At 37.4% G+C, this 22,166-nt stretch overlaps 2 protein-coding genes across 9 annotated transcripts in view; one reads left to right on the top strand and one right to left on the bottom strand.

Annotated features, from left to right (window-relative positions):
* Plekhh2 (pleckstrin homology, MyTH4 and FERM domain containing H2) overlaps positions 1-22,166 on the top strand; it is a 117,996-nt gene that overhangs the window by 16,498 nt on the left and 79,332 nt on the right. For 7 of the 8 annotated variants that reach the window (XR_204982.4, XM_021253804.2, XM_004839363.4 and 4 more), the window contains exon 3: positions 7,636-7,698. Coding sequence is in view for 7 of the 8 variants with exons in the window: in XM_021253804.2 (XP_021109463.1) it covers positions 7,636-7,698 (63 nt within the window). In the remaining variant the exon portion in view is untranslated. Of the gene's footprint in view, positions 1-7,336; positions 7,437-7,635; positions 7,699-22,166 lie in introns of all 8 variants that reach the window. The other variant, XM_021253805.2, reaches the window with a different exon arrangement.
* On the bottom strand, positions 5,429-6,704 carry C1galt1c1l (C1GALT1 specific chaperone 1 like). The gene is given in 2 exon segments (XM_013070205.3): positions 5,429-6,154; positions 6,157-6,704. Coding segments are annotated over 2 exon segments (942 nt in total). The 5' UTR covers positions 6,485-6,704; the 3' UTR covers positions 5,429-5,540.

The following is a 22,166-nucleotide window of genomic DNA, read 5'->3' as shown; positions in this document are numbered from 1 at the left end:
CCTTCCCATCTTTGAGTATGAGTTATGGGTATGTGGGCTAGTGATTATCTGAAAGCATTTTTCTATTGAGATCAATAATATAAGTACTCTCTTAATATTACAAAGAGACAATAATGAGATGTGGAGGAGAAGAAAGAGAGGAGAGTAAGGTTTTCCCAGTTCAGGGTTTTATTACAGTGAGGACATGAGGAAGTATGAAGTTGTTTTTGTTGTCTTCTCATCTTTACACTGTGTTAAGTAATGCTTACAATATAAATTCAGCAGGCTTTTTCTGAACTGTGACTCAGAAATTTTTCCCTGTAAATAATGTATTTACAAATGGATTTATTAACTTGCACAGCAGTCTCATAATAGCTAGTATGGTTTAAAGGGCACACTCCTGGTATATTTGTTTGCAGTGTCTTAAGGGAAATACATATTGCCATGGTGATGAAACTTGAAATAGAGTAAACAAAACATCTGAACTTTGAGAGTTACAGAAAAGAAACAAATGAATTCTTGTGACTTGTGTGTAGATGTCTCCCCAAAGCCTCATGTACTCATAGGTGGGACTTTTTGGAGGTGCCTGGATCAAGAGTATGTGAATGTGGATTAAGGGTGTGTGATCAGTACACTGATTGGTTTAGCATTGTTCTAGGTGTGAATAATAGAAAGGCCCACCTTGGGTGGCACTACCTAAAAGGGTTGTATCTTGGATGGGATAAAAGAGGAAGGGAGGCTTGCTGCTTCCCTGCCTCCTGCCTGCTCTTCCAATGGACTGTTTCTCCTTTGCCATGCTGCCTTGCCTTGGAGCCAGCTGACTATGGACTGAAACCTGTACAAACTGTGAACTGAAATAAACCTTTCTTCCTTTAACTTGTGGGTGTTGGGTATTTTGTCCCAGCAATGAGAAAGTATCTAAGACAAATATTACCAAAGAAAAAAGATTATTTGTAATTTAAATGTAAAACTAAAACACTGGTTAATGAAACTATGCATATTTAATAAAAAGCAAAACTAGCCTGAAAGACCCAGAATTTTAAAAATGCTAAAAAATAAGGCATAAATCTGCATAATTTCCCTTCTGTCTTTCCCCCTTCAGCATATTCTCTTCCTGACCTACCTTTACGGGCTTACAGGAAAATGATTTCCATCATCCATTTGACCTCAAATACCCAGAACAAAATACTTGCTATTTTGCAAGGATTCTTTTGTTGGTAAGATTTAGATATCATTATGTCTAATAGCCATAGTAATTTTGACACTGGTGATAAATTTAAATTCTTCCACTGGTTCTTAAAGAATTTGATTTTTTTTTAAGACAAAGTCTCACCATCTAGTTCTTGCTGTCCTTAAACTCACTGGATGCTTTCTTATTTAATCTTCATATAAATACTATAAAATAAGTATTATTTCATATTACAGACAAATGGAGACCAAGAGAATTTAAATAACTTACCCATTATCACACTCCTAATGAGTAGTGAAATCTGGGTTTTAATTTAGGTCTTGACTCCAAGTTCAGTGCTCTTTCCACTTTTCCCTATATCGAGGACAATGCCTTTTTTATTAAAAAAGCAAAAATGGCTTTTTGAATCAGTGCTTTTATTTAACGCCTCTCTAAGTTACTTTCTCATTACTGAGACACTATAGTCAACACCTACAACTTAAAGGAGGAGAAGTTTATTTTGTTTGGTTTGCTGGGGAGTAGAGAAATATACCTTTCCAGGCCATACCAAGGTGGGACCAAGCAGACCTGATCTTCTAACAGCAACGAAGCTATGAACTCATCAGTGGACTGATGAGTATAGTGTCCCCATAATCCAACACCTTTCAAACACTTGAGTCTTTTGGGGAACCCACTAGATCTAGATCATAACGTTCTACCCTGGCCCCAAAAGACTCATGCACATCTCTTTAGGAAAAATGCATTTAGTCTATCTCTAAGAGTCACCAGATTTTCAACAGTTTCACCACTGCTGAAAAGTTCAAGTCTAAAGTCTCCTGTGAGACTGAAGACAAACTCTTAGCCACAAGCCCCTTTAAAAAATCAAAAAAGAAAGCTAAACACTTCTGATATACAATGGTACAGGGTAAACATCCCCATTCCAAAAGGTAGAGATAGAGGACAGAAAGAAATGAGAACAAAGCAATACACGAAATTGTATAGTTTTGTGTCCAGAACTAGGGCAAGTTGTGGCAAGATGTGAACTTCAAAGGGGTTGCATGGTCTTCCTCTGATGGCATTGCTGGTTGTAGCCCTGATGGCTTGTCTTGGGCTGGGTTTGGTCACTGCCCTGTGGCTTGAGACATTCCATGTTCCTGGCTTCTCTAATTTCCTGGGGTCTCTACTGTACTTTTGTCTTCACTCTAACCGCTTCATACATTGCCCTCAGAGGAACACACTGCTTGGCCTCGCGGCTTTCTGAAATCTGAATGGACGCCTCCCTAACCACACAACACTTGCATTCTACAAGCCCATAAAACCAGAATCTTGTGGATGCTGCTAAGTTCTACTGTCAGCAGTAGCCAGGCCCCATTGAATCATAGCTGCATCAGCCTCTGAGTGCCCAAATGGCCAAACACTATGAAATGAATTCCTGGAGATCAATGCCCTAGATGGCCCTTCTTGAGCAGAGTGCCCTGGGACTCTTTTTAAGGAAAGCTTTTTTCACCCTTGAGCCCTTGAAGGGTGGAGTCTTGGGTATTTTTGAGATGTCTTCACAGCATCTTTGGTATTTTAAGTAATGCAGAGTACCTAGCTTCTTTTTTTTTTTTGCTATCGGAGATCGAACTCGGGTCCTTGCTCTTGCAAGGCAGGCGGCGGAACCACTAAGCTAAATCCCCGGCCCTCTAGCTTCTTTTTAATGTCAATCTTTTCAGCAACTATGTTCTTCAATTTTGCAGGTGTTTCCTTTCTTATAAAACTGAAAACTTTTAAAGTGGGGTTTTTGTTCTGATTCTCACTGTAAACCTGGCTGAAAGCAGCCAGAATTTCCTATATGAGTGCCTGAACATCAGGCTGCCTTAAAATTTTGTCTGCCAGATTAATTAATGTACCACCCTTAATCTCAGTTTCCCACAAAGTCTCAGGACACGGGCAACATGTAGACAAATTTTCTGCCAGAGCACAACACACAGAGCCTGGAGTCCACTTGCCAGTGGGGTACCTGTTTCCAACTGAAACCTTTTGAGCCTAGCCTTTACTGCCTGCATTCTATGAGAATTCTGGTATTCTGAGCTTTGACCAGAAGCTCCCATGAGGCTCAGTTTACAGCATTCTAGAGCTTCTCTCACTGGCATCTCCAAACCTTCTGAAAAACACCTCCAAAGGCTTCTGAACCACATGGTCAGTTAATCACAGCAATGACCCAACTTCACTGGTGCCAAAATCAGTCTTAGTCACAGTCTCATCACTGAGATATTATAGCTGACACAACTTAAAGGCGGAGAGGTTTATTTTGTCTTCAGTTACAGTCTCTGGTCAGGTGGCTCCAAGGTAAAAATGGCATGATGGAAGGTCTGCCAAGGAAAGCTGCTCACATCACGGTGGTCAGGAAGTAGAGAGAGAAGGAAAGAGCCAGAGAAGGAGTTACACTCTTCAATATTATACTCCCAGTAACCTGCCTCTTCCGACCAGACCCCACCTAAAAGCAAGTCAGCTATATACTTACCAGTGGATCCACTGATGTGTATAGCAGCCCTGAGGTTTGGGCGGAGGGGACACTTGAAATCTAAGCTATAACAACCCTTGTATTCAGAGACACAAACGTGTAATTTCATGCCTGGGAGCAAATGTATCCTATTTGTAAACTTGTCTATCAAGGTCCTATTTGTAGAAATGCTGTGTATATTTGTGTGTGTGTGTGTGTGTGTGTGTGTGTGTGTGTGAGAGATGCTTTTTTAAATACTAGAAATAATGATCTTTGTTCTAGGGTCCCTGATTAGTACTGAGCCTTTAGAATTTTTCTTTTTTTCCTTAAATGGTTCTGGGGCTAAAACTCAGGACCTTCATGCACTATACCACTGAACTACATTCCCTGGCCCTTCTTCAAAATTTTATTTTGAGACTGGGTTTCACTAAGTTGCCTGGGCTGGCCTTGAACTTGGAATCAACTTCCTAAGTAGCTGAGATTACAGGTTCAGGCCACTATGGGTGGCAGCTATTAGAATTTTATTGAGTGACTGGTATGTGCATATGTGGTCTCATGCATGATTCCTTCCAGCAACTTACAATGTAGTTGGGAAAATAGTGCAAAATAAGCGCCAAAAGATTAGAAATAAAGTTACTTGACAGTGGTAAAAATAACGGTACTACCTTCCATATATACATGGTGCTTTACAGATGACCCAGAGCTTTGCCATTTATTAATAATTTATGATGTATAGAATACATACTATGTATAAAGATCTGTATTGGGTATATAACAGTAAATCAAACAGACTTCTGCCCTTTTTGTTATGATTAGAATCAGAAGGAGAAATCAGACAAGATACTTGCAGTTATTTTAAAAAAAAACTGTTCTTTTTTCCCACTAACAAAATTTTTCCATTAGCAAAATTCTGTGGATTTTTCTGTTTCTCCTGGCAACCCTAACAATATCCAAAAGTTGTTTGAAGCTCCAGAATTACAAAATTCCCCTGAAAACAGAATGTAGTGAACAGTTAACCTAAAGGTGACAAATTGTCAGCATATTGCCAGTAGTGGAAGAATGTGACCATGGCATGCATCTGGTAGTACAGTAGTAGGCTTTTTGGTTTAAGGAATATCCTAGAGACATCCAAGAGATGCAATGCTTGTCCAGTTACTTCTCTATAGTCCCCAGTCTGCACAATAACTTAAAGTGCTTTTAAGCAACTCGTTAAACACTTGAAATATTTTCACAAAAATTAGTAAGTCCAGAGAATGCTTAGGAAATACCTAACATTCTCCCCCCTCTCCCTCTCTGCTCTTTCTTTGTTTCTCTCTTCTTTTCTCTGTCTCTTGCTTGCTCCCTTTCCCTCTTCCTCTCTCTTTTGTTACTATAGATTGAACCCAGGGCCTTTGCTCTGAGCTACATCCTCAGTCCCTTTACCCCCCCCCAAAAGAGAAAAATTTAAATTCGGAAACAGGGTCTCACTAAATTGCTCAAGCCAGGCTTGAACTATTTAAAACTTCTTCCAGAAACTAGATCCCCACAATAAACTGCCTTTTAAAAAGTACTATCATATTTACAGTTAAATTATATAGGTAATAACAGATGTTCTACATTTTTATTATCCAATAGAAAAATAGTGTGAGAGCTGCCTATGTAATTTAACTTTTGCTAATGGACACATGCATAGAATGAAAAAGAAACAGATGAAATTGATTTTAATAGTATATATATTTAATGCAACATATAGAAAATATTTTAATGTGGAGTCAATATAAAAAATTACTCCAGACTCCATATATTTTACGCTTTTATACTAAGAAGGCTTCTAATAATTATGTATTATTGAGTAAAGTGTGTATTTTGTATTTACACCACATGTTAATTGGGACTAGCCACATTCCAGGTGTCCTTGAACAGCATCCCTCAGTCATTTTCTGACCCATTTGGAGGCAAGAAAACCAGTATGTCATTGAAATGATGTCCAAATGCTCTGAGTCGGTAGACACCATACATCATTACTTCCTTCTTTTGGGGTATCAGTCCATTAAAAGTAATAGCTATATCAGAACAGCAGCCTTTTACAATTTGCTGAGGGTTACTAAGCATTGCCTCTTGAATAAGATCTAAAATTGGTTTTGTATTAAATACATCTCTTCCTTCATTAACCTTTGCATTTTCTGCAAAAATGCCAGCATATTTCAGGCAGATTGCCAGCTGCTTATCAAAAGATAAATTCCAAATCACACTTCGATTTGCACACATTTCATACTTACTGAGAAGCCTGTGAAATCTCCTCAGCGACTCTACACTTAAGACAATTCCTCCTTCCATAGTCACATATTCAAGGTCTCCAGATGTAATGGTGTGGCCCAGATAGAAAGGTTGTGATGCATCCTTTGTCAGCAGAAGGTACTTTAAATTTTCAATGACAGCAAACGTGGTGGGAAGTGCCAGAAAGTACCACTTGAAGTTGTCGCCATACCTTTCAAAGACATCTTTGTAAGTTTCCCTCATAAGTTTCCACTTGTCATTTCTGTGTTGAGCAAATGATTACTTTTAGCACCGTAGAGCTCTGCTTGGTCACAGTGTTTGGGCCAAGTCTCTCTTAGCATAGCCCAATAACTCTCATCTTCGGGTTCTCCGAGAATGATACAAAAAACACGCATACTTTTGCTGAGTTCCGTTCGTGTCACTTGTGAGATATTGAAGAACTCTTTTCCGTTTGGTGGCCTAAGGTGATGGTGTTTGTGGTCTCGAGTTTGACCTTCGTGTCGACTGTGGATTTGCCTAACCATAATTACCAAAGCCCAGAAAATGCTCCCAATCAATATACCCTTAAGAAATGATGCCCAAGGAGCGGAAACCATTTCTCTAGTGGGAGCACCGCGCACCAATCTATGGAAGACTGGGGACGATCTCGGTGGCCTGGGTGATGTGGAGCGCTTCCCGGCAGGGCTAATCTAGCTGCGGGAGGCCCTTCTCGGTGGTATTGGAAGGAGGCGGGGCCTGGGCCAGACATCTGGTCGGCCAGTCTGACCAGGGGCTGCTGGCCCTGGAGGTATTCTAGGAGTTCTGGGTGGCAGACTACCAGCTTGGAAAGGTGAAAATGAGCACTGATACAGTCAGACGGCTGTAAAATTGGCCAAACTTTCTTGAGAAAAAAGAAATGGAAACTGAGTTTTACTTCTTGACTTTGGTATTCAATATTTGGTACACATCCTTTAAGTTAATTAGCATTGGGCCCTTTAAAATTTTTACATATAATATTATTTTGGTATATGTGTGTCTGTTTGTGTATGTGTGTTTAAAGAGTCTCTTCCATTACTGTTTACATCGATCTGAGTGTTGACTAAAACATATCATCTGTGGGGTTTATGAAAATACACCACTTCCCCAATACCATTGTAACTTGTTTGTTTTTTGAGACATGGTCTCACTACGCAGGCCAGGCTGGCTGGGAACTTACTGTTTAGCCAGGCTGGCCAGTAACTCTCAGTGATCCTCCTGCCTGAGCCTTGTGAGTGCTGGGACTACAGCCATGCACCACCACTGCCTGCTCCTCATGATTTTTTGATCAAAGCATCAAATATGACACTGCAAGTCTTACTTTTCTCCTAAACTTGATGAATGTTCCTTTGTTAATATTACGTTATTTTAAAAGTACAAAAACTTTGGGATTTTTGTTTTATCAGTGTTTGTTTGTTTGTTGGATTTTTGAGACAGGGTATCAGGCTGTCTCTGAACTTACTATGAAGCCCAGGATGGCCTTGAACTCATGGCGATTCTCCTGCTGTAGCCTCCCAAGTGCTGGGATCACAGGTGTGTACCACCACACCTGGCTTGTTTCATCAGTTTTTCAGTATACATAGAGCCTTTAATGTGTTAATTGTATGTAAGTCATTTCCAATGAATCACATTAAAAATTCTTTCAAAATTGATGACATTGGGAAATTTAAAGTATTTTTCCAAGAGGGAAATATGAATTTGTGTATTTTTTATATTTTCCTTCACCTTACAGATGCAGCAGCTTGAGAGACAAGTTATTGATGCTGAACGTCAGGCAGAAAAAGCTTTTCAACAGGTACAGTATAATTTTAGTTAAAATTTTTTTCTGTCTCTACTCATGTAAAGATTGTTTTGCCAAGAATAGGAGGATTGTTGCCAGCCCTTCTCTATATTCTATTATTTGAACTATTCTTGAGTTTTATCCATACAGAAAGAAGAGAATCTAACTGTATTTAACACATTTTCAAAAGGAAAAAAAGGATTCAATTTTCTATCTTCTGAAAAGTCAAATGACTTGTAATAATCCTAACCATAATGAAATTTTATGTATTAATATATTTATAACAGCTTTATTTATAATAATTGAAATAGTATGAATACCATGATATAGAGGAATAAGTGAACTATGTCAGCACCATTTTTACAATGCCATTAAAAATAGTTGTTACCAAGGATATATATTAACATGTTAAAATGCTTAGAATTATATTAGGAAAATCATATATAAAATTGTGTACTTCTTATGTTAATATTTGTGGGAAAGGAAAATCAAACCTAAGTTTTTTTTTGAAAGGCTAAGAGGAAACACCCCCAAATTTTAGCAGAAGTTTGTTTGAATGTTGGAATAATTTTTTTCCCCTACATTTTTCATACTTTCTAGTTTGTACTACTTCTTTTGGTGATGTTTTGATAAGTTACTTAACCCTTTCTTGGCCTTGCCAGTAGTAAAATGATTGGTTTGGATGGGCACTCTCAGCATTAAAGTTTATCTAATGATCTTGAATTCATAGCTTCTCATGTTATGAAAAGATCTCTGTCATATTAAATTGAATAAAGAATTTCCAAAGGCTTAAACACAAAACTCTTTCTCCTAAGATGTGAATATTAAATTTTTTCTTTCTCTAAGTTTGTCATGTTTTTATCTTTTTAAACCAACATACTACTGAACCTTGTTTTCACCTGAAAGATTTAATTTCACGTAGTAGATTGAGTGGCCTAACACATTTCTGAATAAGCCCAGTCTAACCGAATCCTTTCTTAATTGTACTTGAAATCTTAAAACTTTATTGTGCATAACTCCAACCACATACATAAGTAGAAAATATTGTATAATGAACTCCCATCTTCATCAGTTAGCTAACTCATGCTTGTCTGTACTTCCACCCACTGTTTCCCTTCAGCCACTCCCAAACTGGATTATTTTGAAGCAAATCCCAGACATCATATAATTTCACCCATGAGTGAAATTTCAGCAACTAATCTGAAAGGACTTAAGAAAACATTAAAAAGTACCATCATCAAACCAAAAAATTTCCAGTAATTCTTCACACATCAAAGATCTACTCAATACATATTCAGAGTTCCCCAAACACTTCATAATTCCTTCTCTTTTGGCCTTTAGTTGAGGTAAAATTCACATGACATAAAATTAACTTTTTTTTTTTTTGGTACTGGGGATCGAACTCGGGACCTTGTGCTTGCAAGGCAGGCAGCAGAACCACTGAGCTAAATCCCCAGCCCAAAATTAACTATTTTTAAAGTGAATAATTCACAGTGCTGTAGAGCCACCATCTCTAATTCCAAAATATTTCCATCATCCCAGAAGGAAACCCTGTGCCCATTAAGTGTGTCCCATTCCCTCACCCATCCCCCAGCCAAACCTTGACAACCACCAATCTCTTTTTGTGTCTATGAATCTTCCATTCTGGGTATTTCTTTCTTTCTTTCTTTTTTTTTTTTTGGTATCGGGGATTGAACTCAGAACCTTGTGCTTGCGAGGCAGCCAGCAGCACCACTGAGCTAAATCCCCGGCCCTGGGTATTTCTTATTGATCGATTCATATAATATGTGACCTTTTGTTTCTGGCTTCTTTCATTTAGTAGAGTGTTTTTGAGGTTCATTCATGTTGTAACATGTAAATTACAATTTGTTTATCCATTCATTTATTGATGGAGATTTGGGTTGTTTCTACATTTTGGCTATTGTGATAAGTGCCTCCATGAACAGGCATGTATATGCAATCTGTTCAAGTACCTGTTTTTAATTATTTTATTTATCTTCCATTTTTCTTTTTTCTTTCCTTTTTTTTTTTTTTTCAGTTTGTTTTTTGAGACTGAGTCTTGCTATGTAGTTCAGGCTGGCCTTGAACTAACTAGGTACCCTGGGCTGTCCTCAAACTCATGGTGATCCTCCTGCCTCAGCCTCTCAAATGCTGGGATTACAGCCATGTGTCATCATGGTCAGCTTTTTCCCCCTTGTTTTTAATAGTTGATTTGTTCAAATCAGGATCTGAAGTAGATTGACATATTTCATTTGATTCTTTTTTTTTTTTTGGTACCGGGGATCGAACTCGGGTCCTTGTGCTTTTGGGGCAGGCAGCGGCACTGCTAAACTAAATCCTCGGTCCTCATTTGATTCTTAAAGACTTTAATTACAGAGTCACCCTTTCTTGCATTCTTCCTGCTTAACTTCCGTTTTTTTCTTTTGATTTATTTGTTGATAAAGCCAATTTATTTATTGTTGTCCTGTCAAGCTTTCTACATTCTAGATTTTGCTGATTGCATTCTTGTGATGTTAACATGTTACACTTTTTTTTTTCTGTTTCTTACTGTTTTTTTTCTCTTTCCACCCTAGACTATTTCTTTGGTGTTACTATATATACTTCTATCAGGAGGCATATTATGTGTAATTATCTCTTTAAAATGTGTATATCAGTAGCCATTGATGATCTTGCTTTGATCAATTGTATCATTAGGAAGGTAATTCTTTTTTTAATAAATAGATTTTATTTTTAGGCTAGTTTTATATATATAGCAAAATTGAGAAGAAATTACTCATTTCTCATATGCCCTCTCCCCTACCATACACACAATCTAGCTTGCCCCATTGTCACTGGCTCATACCAAGGTGATACATTTATTACAACTGATGAACCAAAATTAACACATTGTTATCAGCCAAAGTCCATGGTTTACTTTAGGGTTCACTCTCAGTGTTTTTACGTCCTACAAGTTTTTACAAGTGTATAGTGATATTTATCGGCTGCTGTATTATCACATAGAACAGCCTCACTGCCTAAAATTCTTTTGTGTTCAAGCTGATCATTTTTTCCCTGCTCCTAAATGTCTGAGACCCACTGCTCTTTTCACTGTGTCCATGGGCAGAAGCCTTTTCCAGTTTGTTATATACTTAGACTCATACAGTAAATAGTCTGTTTATAGTACCTTTTTTCTACTTAGTAATATGCATTAAGGTCACTCCATGGCTTTTTATGTCTTGATAGCTCATTTCCTTTTATTTCTGAAAAAGATTCCATTTATGACTTACCATAATTTATGGTTATTACTTTTCCAACTCAAGATTTAATATATAGATGGGCTGGGGATTTAGCTCAGTGGTTCCGCCACCTCCCTTGCAAGCAGAAGGTCCCGAATTCGATCCCCTATACCAAAAAAAAAAAAAAAAATATATATATATATATATCATATAGAGAGCCATAAAATTCACTAAACTTGAGTATGTGTATATATATATATATATGTGTGTGTATATATATATACAATTTCTATTAAATCAACATATAGAGTATTTTATTGCCCCAGAAGATTCTCTCATGCTTCTTCTCAGTTAGCATCACACATCTTTCACCATAGATTAGTTTGGTTGTTTTGGTTTTTTTCCCTTAAATTCTTTTATTGGTACATTTTAGGTATACAGTGCATTTACATTTATCATTGGGTGCTTGCACCTGTACATGATGTATCTTGATTCTTATTTTTTCCCCATTACCTGTGTGCCCTTCACCCCCTCCACCCTTCCCTATTTACAAAGATTTTGTTTCCATTTTTTTTCTTTTCTCATAATTTTTCCTTCCCTTCTTTCCTTTCCCCATCTCCTCCCACCACCCCATCCCTTTGGACCTTTTCCTATTTCTAAGTATCAATTATTAGTTATTAATCCTTTTAATCCTTATTTACACTCTCAGTTTCTCACACTAGATAAACTATTTGGTATTTACACGTGTGTCCTATTTATTTCACTGGAGTATGGCCTCAATATGCATCCATTTAGCTATAAATGACTCTAGTTTCTCATTCTTTATGGCTGAGTAGTACTCCATTTTGTAAAAAAAACCCCACATTTTCTTTATCCAGTTTCCAGCTGATGGGCACTTGGGCTCTTTCCAAGCTTTAGCTATTACAAACTATGCCGCTATAAACATGGGTGCACATATATCATTGTGGTATGATTCTTTTAAGTCTTTTGGGAAGATACCCAACAGGGAAATAGCTGGGTCAAATGGGACCTCTAGTCCTACTTCTTTGAGGTATCTCCATACTGATTTCCACATTGGTTGCGCCAGTCTGCACTCCCACCAACAATGGAGAAGGGTTCCTTTCTCCCCAAAACCCTGCCAGTATTTGTTATTGGTTGATTTCTTGATAGCAGCCATTCTTTTTGGAGTGAGGTGGAATCTCAGTGTTGTTTTCATTCTGCATCTCTCGAAAGACCAGTGATTTTGAACATTTTTTTCATATGTTTATTTGCTGCTTTTACTTCTTTGAGAAATGTCTGTTCATTTCAGATGCCCATTTTTGAATTGGGTCTTTAAATTTGGGGGGTCTGACTTTTTTCAGTTCTTTATATATTCTAGATAGTAGTCCTTTGTCTGATGTACAGCTGGTAAAAATGTTTTCCCACCTTGTATGTTGTCTCTTAGCTCTGTTGGGGGTTTCTCTTGCAGTGCAGAAGCTTTTCAATAAGATGAGATCCCAGTTGTTGATTCTTTGTGCTAGTTGATTGTGTTGATTCTTTGTGCCATGCTACTGAGGTTTTGTTCATAAAGGTTTTTCCTATGCCAATGTCTTCAAGAGTTCTACCTAACTTATGTTCCAGAAAGTTTAGTGTTTCTGTTTTAATATTTAGATCTTTAATCCACTTCAATCTTAGTTTAGTGCATGGTGATAGATATGGGTCTAGTTTTAATCTTTGGCAGGTTGAAATCCAGTTTTTCCAACACCATTTATTAAATAGGATATCTTTCCTCCAATGAGGGTGGTTGGCTCCTTTGTCAAACATGAGGTGGCTGAGAATGTCTAGAGTAGTTTCTACATCTTCTAATCTATTCCACTGATCCTTGGGTCTGTTTCTTTGCCAGTACCATGCTGTTTGTATCACAGTAGCTTTGTAGTATACTTTCAAGTTGGGGATTGTGATACCCCCCAGCCATGTCTCTATTGCCTAGAATTGCTTTTGCTATTCTAGATCTCTTCTGGTTCCAAATGAATTTTTGGATTGTTTTCTCTCGTTCTGTGAGGTATATTGTTGGAATTTCAATCGGCATTGCATTAAATCTATATAGTACGGCCGGGGATTTAGCTCAGTGGTTCCGTCACCTGCCTCACAAGCTCAAGGTCCTGAGCTCAATCCCCAGTACCAAAAAAAAAAAAATCTATATAGTAGTTTTGGAAGTATGGCCATTTTCACTATATTGGTTCTTCCTACCCAGGAACAAGGGATGTCTTTCCATTTCCTTATATCCTCTTTGATCTCTTTTTTCAGAGTGCTATAGTTTTCAATGTAGAGGTCTTTTGCTTCCTTTGTTAGATTGATTCCTAGATATTTCAGGTTTTTGGATGCTATTATAAAAGGAATTGTTTCCCTAATTTTTTTCTCAGTGAGTCTGTTATTTGTGTATAAGAAGGCTATTGTTTTTTGTGTGTTGACCTTGTATCCAGCTACTCTACTGAATCTGTCAATTAAGTGTAGAAGTCTTTTGGCGGAGTTTTTTGGGTCTTCTATGTAAAGTATCATATCATCAGCAAATAATGACAGTTTAACGTCTTCCTTTCCTATCTTTATTCCTTTTATTTCTTTCTCTTTTCTAATTGCTGTGGCTAATGTTTCCAGAACTATATTGAACAGGAGTGGTGATAGTGGGCATCCTTGTCTTGTTCCTGATTTTAGCATGAAAGTTTTCAGTTTATGACCATTTAGTATGATGTTGGCTGTTGGTTTTTCATGGATAGCCTTAACCAGGTTGAGATAAAGACCTTCTATTCCAATTTTCTGTAGGGTTTTAATCATGAATGGGTGTTGGATTTTGTTGAATGCCTTTTCTGCATTTGTTGAGATGATCATATGGTTTTTGTCCTTGGCTCTGTTAATATAGTGTTTTACAATTATTGATACGTATGTTGAACCATCCTTGCATCCTTGGGATAAATCCGACTTGGTCAGGGTGTATGATCTTCTTGATGATCCTCTGTATACTGTTTGCCAGTATCTTGTTGGGGATTTTTGCATCTAGGTTCATTAGAGAGATTGGCCTGTAGTTGTCTTTTTGGGTTGGGTCTTTCCCTGGTTTTGGAATCAAAGGAACACTTGCTTCCAGGAATGAATGTGGAAGTATTGCTTCCCTTTCGATTTCCTTGATGAGTTTAAAGAGTAATGGCAATAGTTCTTCTTTAAATGTCTTGTAGAATTCAGCAGTGAAGCCATCAGGACCTGGGCTTTTCTTTGTTGGTAAATTTTTTATTACATTTTCAATTTCACTCATTGTAATTGGGGTGTTTAGAATTTCTATACCTTATTCATTTAACTTTGGCAAGTCATATGTATCTAGGAATCTGTCCATTTCTTCTGTGTTTTCCATTTTATTAGAGTACAGGTTCTCAAAGTAGGTATTGATGATCCTCTGGATTTTGGCTGGTTCTGTTGTGACTTCCCCTTTTTTGTTCTTAATTGCATGGAATTCAGCCTTTTCTTTCCTTTTTTTGATAAGGTTAGCTAAAGGTTTATCGATTTTATTTATTCTTTCAAAAAACCAACTCTTTGATTCATTGATTTTTTTGTATCATTCTCTTAGTCTCCATTGCGTTGACTTCTGCTCTGATCTTTATAATTTCCTCTCTTGTATGAGCTTTGGGTTTTTATGCTCTTCTTTTTCTAGGAGCTTGAGGTTCTGCATTGGGTTATTTATTTGAGTTCTCTCTTATTTCCTAATATGGACATTCACTGCTATGAATTTTCCTCATAGAACTGCTTTCATTGTGTCCCATAGATTCCCATATGTTGTACTGGCATTATCATTTACTTGTAGAAACTGTCTAATTTCTTCTTTAATTTCCTTTGTGACCCATTGGTTGTTCAGGAGGGTGTTATTCAATTTCCATGTGTTTGCGAGGGTTTTGCTGTTTCTTATGTTATTGATCTCCAAGTTTATTGCACTATGGTCTGATAATATACAGGGGGTAACTTCAGTTCTTTTACATTTTCTTAGACATGTCCTGTGAGCTAGCAAGTGGTCTATTTTGGAGAATGACCTGTGTGCAGCAGAAAAGAATATGTATTCTGATTTTGTGGGGTGGAACACTCTGTAAACATCTATTAAATCTATTTGTTCAATAGCTTGGTTCAGTTCTAGGATTTCATTGTTAATTTTTTGTCTAGATGATCTGTCTATTTGTGATAGTGGGGTATTGAGGTCCCCCTACAATTGTATTAGTGCTTATTTGGTTTTTCATGTCCATTAATATTTGTTTTGTATAGTTGGGGGCATTTGTATTTGGTGCATATATATTTAGGATTGTCATCCCTTCCTCTTGGATTGTTCCCTTCACAAGGATATAGTGACCATCTTTGTCTCTCTTAATTAGTTTTGGTTTCAAATCTACTTTGTCTGCAAGTAAGATTGCTACCCCTGCTTTTTTCTGGGTTCCTGTCACGTGGAGAGCCGTTTTCCATCCTTTTACTTTCAGTCTATGAATTTCTTTTTGAGTTAGGTGTGTTTCTTGTATACAGCATATTGCTGGATTTTGCTTCTTAATCCATTCTGTCAGTCTACTTCTTTTGATTGGTGAATTGAGGCCATTAACATTGATAGTCATAATTGAGAGATATTGACTCATCCTTGTTATGATGTTTTACTGTTGTTGGCTCTTTTATTTCTTCTTTTTCCCCCTTTCCCTTTAGTTTCTTACCTTACCTGGTGGCTTTCCTCTGTTGGGCCTCATGGAGTTATGACCTTCATTGTCTTTTTCTAGGATATTGTTAAGAATTGTTTGGAGTGCTGGTTTGGTGTTCATGAAATTTCTCAGGTGTTCTTTGTCATGGAAGCATCTAATTTCCCCATCAAGTTTGAAAGATAATTTTGCAGGATACAACAGTCTAGGTTGGAAGTTATTTTCTTTTAGAGCTTGAAATATTTTACTCCAGGCTCTCCTTGACTTGAGGGTTTGTGTTGAGAAGTCTGCTGTGATTCTGATGGGCTTTCCTTTATAGGTGATTTGTTTCTTTTCTCTAACTTCTTGTAGGATTTTGTTCTTCTGTTGGGTTTCTGGGATCTTGACTATTATATGTCTAGGTGTAGATTTTTTTTGATCATGGCTGGGTGGAGTTCTATATGCCTTGCTTATCTGTATGTCCAATTCTCCTCCTCTGTCTGGGAAGCTTTCTACTATTACTTCTGTGAACAGTTTTTTTTATGTCAATTGTACTTTCTCCTCTTTTTTCATGGACTCCTATCAGTCTTATGTTATTCTTGTTTGCATCATCTATCAGCTGCTGGATTGATTTTTCATGGTCCCTCACTATTTTTTAAGAAATCTCTGTTTTCATGGTCCTTAACTGCAATCCTGTCTTCTATATCTGATATTCTATCTTCACATTCCCTTCATCTGCTGTGCATTCTTTCAGGGGAGCTTTTAATCTAGATATCTGTTTGAATCTGTTTCATGGATTCCATTTCTTTCTTATGTTGGGTGATCATGGTTTCCATTCCTTTCTTATGCTGGGCATTCCTGGCTTCCAGCATGTTTCTGAGCGCATCTATTTTTTTATCTTTTTCTGTTCTAAAGCCTCTAATCATGTCTTTCACTCTACTCACCATCTCTGTAGTTATCTGGGAGATTATTTCTGCTTTGAATTTTTCTAGAGCCTCATTCATGTGTTTTGTTACTTCCTGTGCTATCAGTTCAGGGTGTCCAGGTGGTTGATTATCAGACTTTTCCACCTTGTTTCTCCCAGAGTTTGCCTTTTGTGAGGTGGAAGTCTGAGTTTGTGCCTTGCTTAAATGTCTTCTCATTTTTGTTTTTGGTACTGTCCATGGTTTAATTCCTGGGTTGATACTTCGAAGTTGCTTATTGTAAGTATCTTTGTTGCTTGTAGTTAGAACCCTTATGGAATGATTGCTTCTCAGAGATGTCTTCCAGATATAGCTGGTCTTTAGGTTTTGAGTCTCTAATGGCTCTGAGGCTATCTCATTTTCATTATACCAGGAAGGACAACTCATTAGATCAATCATAAGTGTGTGAATTAAATCAAAATTGAGGACCAACCCAACATATGTTTATAGCGAATAAACCCTTCAATATAGCAACTTTACCCTTTGGAATGGGGAGTTAGAAGGAGTTGGGGAGGGAGGGATAGGTAGGTAGAAGGATAGGGAAAGGTTAGCAGAGATGCCAGAGTACATAGGCAAGAGAAGGAAAAAGAGAAGAAAAGAAAAATAAAGAAGAAATACAAATTAGGGCCAGAACAGGAACACAAACAGAGATGAAGAACAATGTGGGACAGTAAGGGAGCATGAGAGAGAGAGGGAGAGAGAAAGAGAGAGAGAGAGAGAGAGAGAGAGAGAGAGAGAGAGAGAGAGAGAGAGGAGAAAAGAAAGAAAAAAGAGAAAAATAAAAATTTGAAAAGAGTAGGAAAAAAAATTTAAAAATAAGAGCAGAAAAAATAATAATTTTGAAAATAACAAATGAAAGATAAAAATGAAGGGCCTCTTCCAGAGTATGTCTCTGCTGTCACAATAGACAACGTGGGCAGCAGTGTGCAGATATAAGTAAATGAGTCTCAGAAAGCCAGTCCCATACCCATGAAATTCAGGCAGATTTCTGGGTGCAAGTACCAAGTTGAGCTCCCTGTCCTCCTGTGGGGTTGAATTCTGCAAGGCTCTAATGCAAGTTCCAGCTGCCTTTCCCATGAAGATAGTCTAGGTTTAGATGGGAGGTGATGATCCCTCCAACTTACCAAATACAGTGGTCTGGTGTGCCTTTATTACAGAGATTCTCCTCACTTTTCCAGTGGGCTTCAGTTTTTATTAAGGAGCCTGAGAGAGGGCTCTCTATCTGTTGTTCACTTCTGCAGCTCAGGACAATGGCCTTTATGCCCTGCTGTGGCTCAGTATTGTAGAAGCAGGTAGTGGCACAGCCAGAAGGCCAGAGGCCAGGGAAGAGGGGTTTGCAGGGGCCCATGCAGCTAAGCTGTGTTGATGGGTCCTCACCATCTTGCTGGTGGCAGGTGGGTGTGGCTGGTTGTTTTTGACGAATATACTCTTTGTTGTCCTGGCTTCTTTTGGTCAACCTTATGTCTATGCAATTCAGCTACACTGTTGTGTGAGTATCCGTAATTTTTTTTGTTGCTCAGTAGTATTTTTTTTTGGTACTGGGGATCAAACTCAGGACCTTGCTCTTATAAGGCAGGTGATGGAACCACTGAGCTAAATCCCCAGCCCACTGAGTAGTATTTAATTGTGAGCATACCTCAGTTTTTATGCATTCCTGTGGCTCATGTTCAGTTTTGGGCTCTTATGAATAAAGCTAATTAAATATACTTATACTTTGGTGGATATATGTTCTTATTTCTCTTGGGTATACACTTGGGCAGAATTGCTGGGACATAGGTTGGCAGATATTTACTTTAGTAGACATTGGCAAATAGTTTTCCAAAGTGGGTGTACTAGATTATATTCTTATTGGCTAATGAGGGGTGGAATATGACTTTTAATCCCAATATGTCAACTTCATTGGATTCAGAAATGCATATTTCTCAGTGTGTCCAGGTGGTCACAGTGGTGTGACCTTGGGTACTGTATATAGTACCTTCCTCTTCTTCTCTGGCACTGTTCTCCTACTTTGCTTCCTGGCCTCCATGAACTAAGCAGCCTTGCTCCACCATGCCCTTCCACCATGTTGTCTCTGCCATGGAGCATGCTGACCATATACTAAAATCTCCTGAAACCATGAGCCAAATTAAACCTTTCTTCCTGTAAGTTGTGAGTATTGGGTATTGTGTCTCAGTAATGGGAAAGCTGATTGATATACTGGCAGTATAGGAGAATTCCAGTTGCTCCATCTATGTGCCAACACTTGATGTTGTTCTTTTTTAATTTTAGCCATTCTGGCCGTGTTAATGTTGAGAAGAATCCTAAGACAGATTCTTCTCATTGGCTTAACAGATATGTGTACAAAAAATACCATTTCCATAATTCAAATATGTAATTCTTGACAAGAACTTAGCTTCTGATATATAATAATGATCCCTGCCTAGAAAAATAAACAGGTTTTTCTTAGTGCAAAATGCCTGATTGAGTCTACCAAAAGAGGAGAAAGTGAATATAGGATATAGCAGCGGAAGCCAGTCCAAGATAGTTCTAGATGCTCCCCATAAAACTGGACAAGGTAAATTTCAAGTTCAATTCTAACCCAGCACTTCTCCAGAATTCTTAGAATACAATTGCTCCAATTTGCCTATGATAGTCTTCTAAATACATAAAATTAAAGGCCAGTGCTTGAAGTGAGTAGCTTACTTTTTCTTTCTCCATTTTTTTTTTTTGAGTGAGAGGAATGAGGAAGGATATGGGACCAAAGATTGGCAAGGTAAATTCTATACAAAGAAAAATAACAATGAATTTATGTTTCTCTGTCTTGGAAATAGACTTAAATTTTTTACTGAGTTTAAATCACAAGTCTACAACTTATTTAACTCAAACAGTTTCTTAATTTGAGTCTCAGTTTTGTCACTTATAAAAAGAACTAATGTTGAGAAGACCAATAGCCTTGTACTGTGCAGAGGTTTATAACATTGTGATTAAAAAACACTCTGGGGCCAAACTGCCTAGTTCAATATCTGGCTCCCTCTCTTATTACATATTTGACTCAGATCTTATCTTTCTATCTGTAAAATTTGATATAATCTAATCTCATCGGATTTTGTGGAAATTGAATAGGAAGCTAGGAGTAAATACTTGGAATATTTCTTAGCACATAGGAGTGCTATGTAAGTGTTACTTATTATGACGATAGAAGCTAATTTAAGTAAGGTGTTTGGCAGTACAGTCAGCCCTCATTAAATGATGGTTGTGATAGAAGTACTACTAGTAATAGTGAGAATCTATGCTATGCCTGTTTTAATATTCTTTAGCTGAGAGTACCAAGTAGTGATAACCCCACTTGTACAGTAACGAGGCAATAATTAATGGTAAAATCATAAAGGTTCCTTAAATTCCAGGAAAAGCACTGATAGCATTTTCTGTCATTCTACATCAAATGCCTGACTTTTTCTGTAATGGTGGCGTGAGTCATGTATGTATATTCCTATTGAAATACTGTTTAATATATGTATATTCCTATTGAAACACTGTACCCATGTTTGTCAGTTTGTCTTTCTGTCTCCCTCTCCTTCTTTTCCTTTTTGACTTTGGCCTGTCCTGCTGGCATCTCTACCTCTACCCATAACTGATTCTGTTTGTCCCTCTATGTGTTCTACACTATCCTTTCCTTCCCTTCCCCTTTCTCCTTTGATTACTTACAGGAAAAAAAGAAATTGAGGGTAGCTTAATTCTTAATTTTATGTGTGGCAAATTTGTTTCTGAAAATTAAACTAAATTAAGTAATTCTTATTTGTGATTTTTTTTTTTTTTTTGGTACCAGGGATCTAACTTGGGACCTTGCGCTTGTGAGGCAGGCAGAGGAACCACTGAGCTAAATCCCCGGCCCTTATTTGTGATTTTTAATCAGTTTCCCCCTTCAGATCTATACCATTGAGAATTTTTTTTTTCAGGTTTCCATTCTCAATGCAAGGGAATCAAACCATGGCAGTCTGTACCATCAGGGTTCATCCAGTAGCCTTGATAAATTTAATAGGAAGAACTACTTGAGTTGTCCTTTGAAGCTATCAGTATAAAGTCATTTAATTCAAGGTGCTACATCTTTGAGCAAAAACATACCATGATTGGAGCTGGGGATTTAGCTCAGTGGTTCTGCCGGCTGCCTCGAAAGTGCAAGGTCCCGAGTTCAATCCCCAGTACCAAAAACAACAACAACAACATCAACAAAAATACCATGATTGATTATTTTATATATACTACTTTAAATTTAAATGAGGGAGAGAGGAAAAGAGAATCACAAATCACTTAAAGTTTCTATAAGCTACTAAAATCTATACATTTCTCTCTGTCAAAACACTTTAAATTTATCAGGACCTATTTATTTATGCCTCAGAAAAATTTTTTCTGTAAATACCTCAAAATGGATCTAACAGTTGACAGGAAATATAAAAAGAGAGAAGATGTACTCTCATTCATTGATTATGTCACCCTTTTTGGCCTTTTTGTGAATTATAGTAACTGAATCCCTTGCTATCTTTAACAATTTCCATGGTATTGTGACCTATCTGATGTTTATATTACTTAAATTCAGCTTGTCTCTTCTCATTGAACCACATCATAAGACTTTAACTATGTTTATATTAGCCAAAAAGGAGTGTTTCACCACTAAAAGCAGTAATCAGTTCAACTCTATACTTTAGCTTATATATTTTCTATTTATTGCATGGTATCACTAAGTTATCTACAGAAAAGAATAAATCTTGGTGATCTTTTTATTTAATATTAAAGCATTTTTATTATTGTTTGCAAGTTTTGAAAGTAATATGTGCAAATCAACTGAATACTACTTATGAGTACTCTTGTGAGGTAGAAAAACAGCAGACAGCACCTCTGAGAAGTACTGACATACAAGATTCAGTATCAAGTACACCATCAGGTACATTACTTTATATGTAGATATCCCAAAATATTACGCTGATTTCCCGTGTAGGAGTGTATGTTTTCATTCTGTCCTTTGGGGCTCAATCCCTTGCCTATGTTTGATTCAGGGTTGATAGGAGCTGGATTTAAAGTTCCTTCTACAGGCCAGGGATTTAGCTCAGTGGCTAAATCCTTGCAAGCTCAAGGTTCTGAGTTTGATCCCCGGTTCCCAAAAAAAGGAAAAAAGATAAGGTTTCCTCTGACCCTTCTATTATGTGGATTAATCTGCCTTTCGGTAAAGTGATCTCTGTATTGAAGCCATTTTTGGTCCTTAATAAATTCTTTTTTTTTTGGTACTGGGGATCAAACTTGGGTCCTTGTGCTTGCAGAGCAGGCGGTGGAACCACTGAGCTAAATCCCCGGCCCCCTTAATAAATTCTTATTGCTCCATCATTCTAAATTTCAGGACCTTGTAATGCTTTGCTATGTGATGTCTACTGTTCATTATGTAGAAAACAAATTTATTTACTGCTTTTTCTTTTCACCTTCAGCAAGAATGATCCTACTTCAGAGTACCCCACCAAAATAATTATGTTTAAAAGGTGATTACAATGATTGATTGAATTGCAGTACACTTTAAGTAACTGAAAAATAGTCTGGGATTCAAAATACAGTACTCTTAACAATTCCTTCTTTATTTTTATTTGAGAACAATCAGGAACCCTTACTGTGCCAGT

Source organism: Heterocephalus glaber, unplaced genomic scaffold, assembly GCF_053883595.1.
Source record: "Heterocephalus glaber isolate CG9 unplaced genomic scaffold, H.glaber_assembly_v1.0 deba00001457, whole genome shotgun sequence".
Classification (NCBI taxonomy): Eukaryota; Metazoa; Chordata; class Mammalia; order Rodentia; family Bathyergidae; genus Heterocephalus; species Heterocephalus glaber.
Note: the sequence above shows the minus strand (reverse complement) of the source record. Positions and strands in the feature narration are given on the sequence as shown.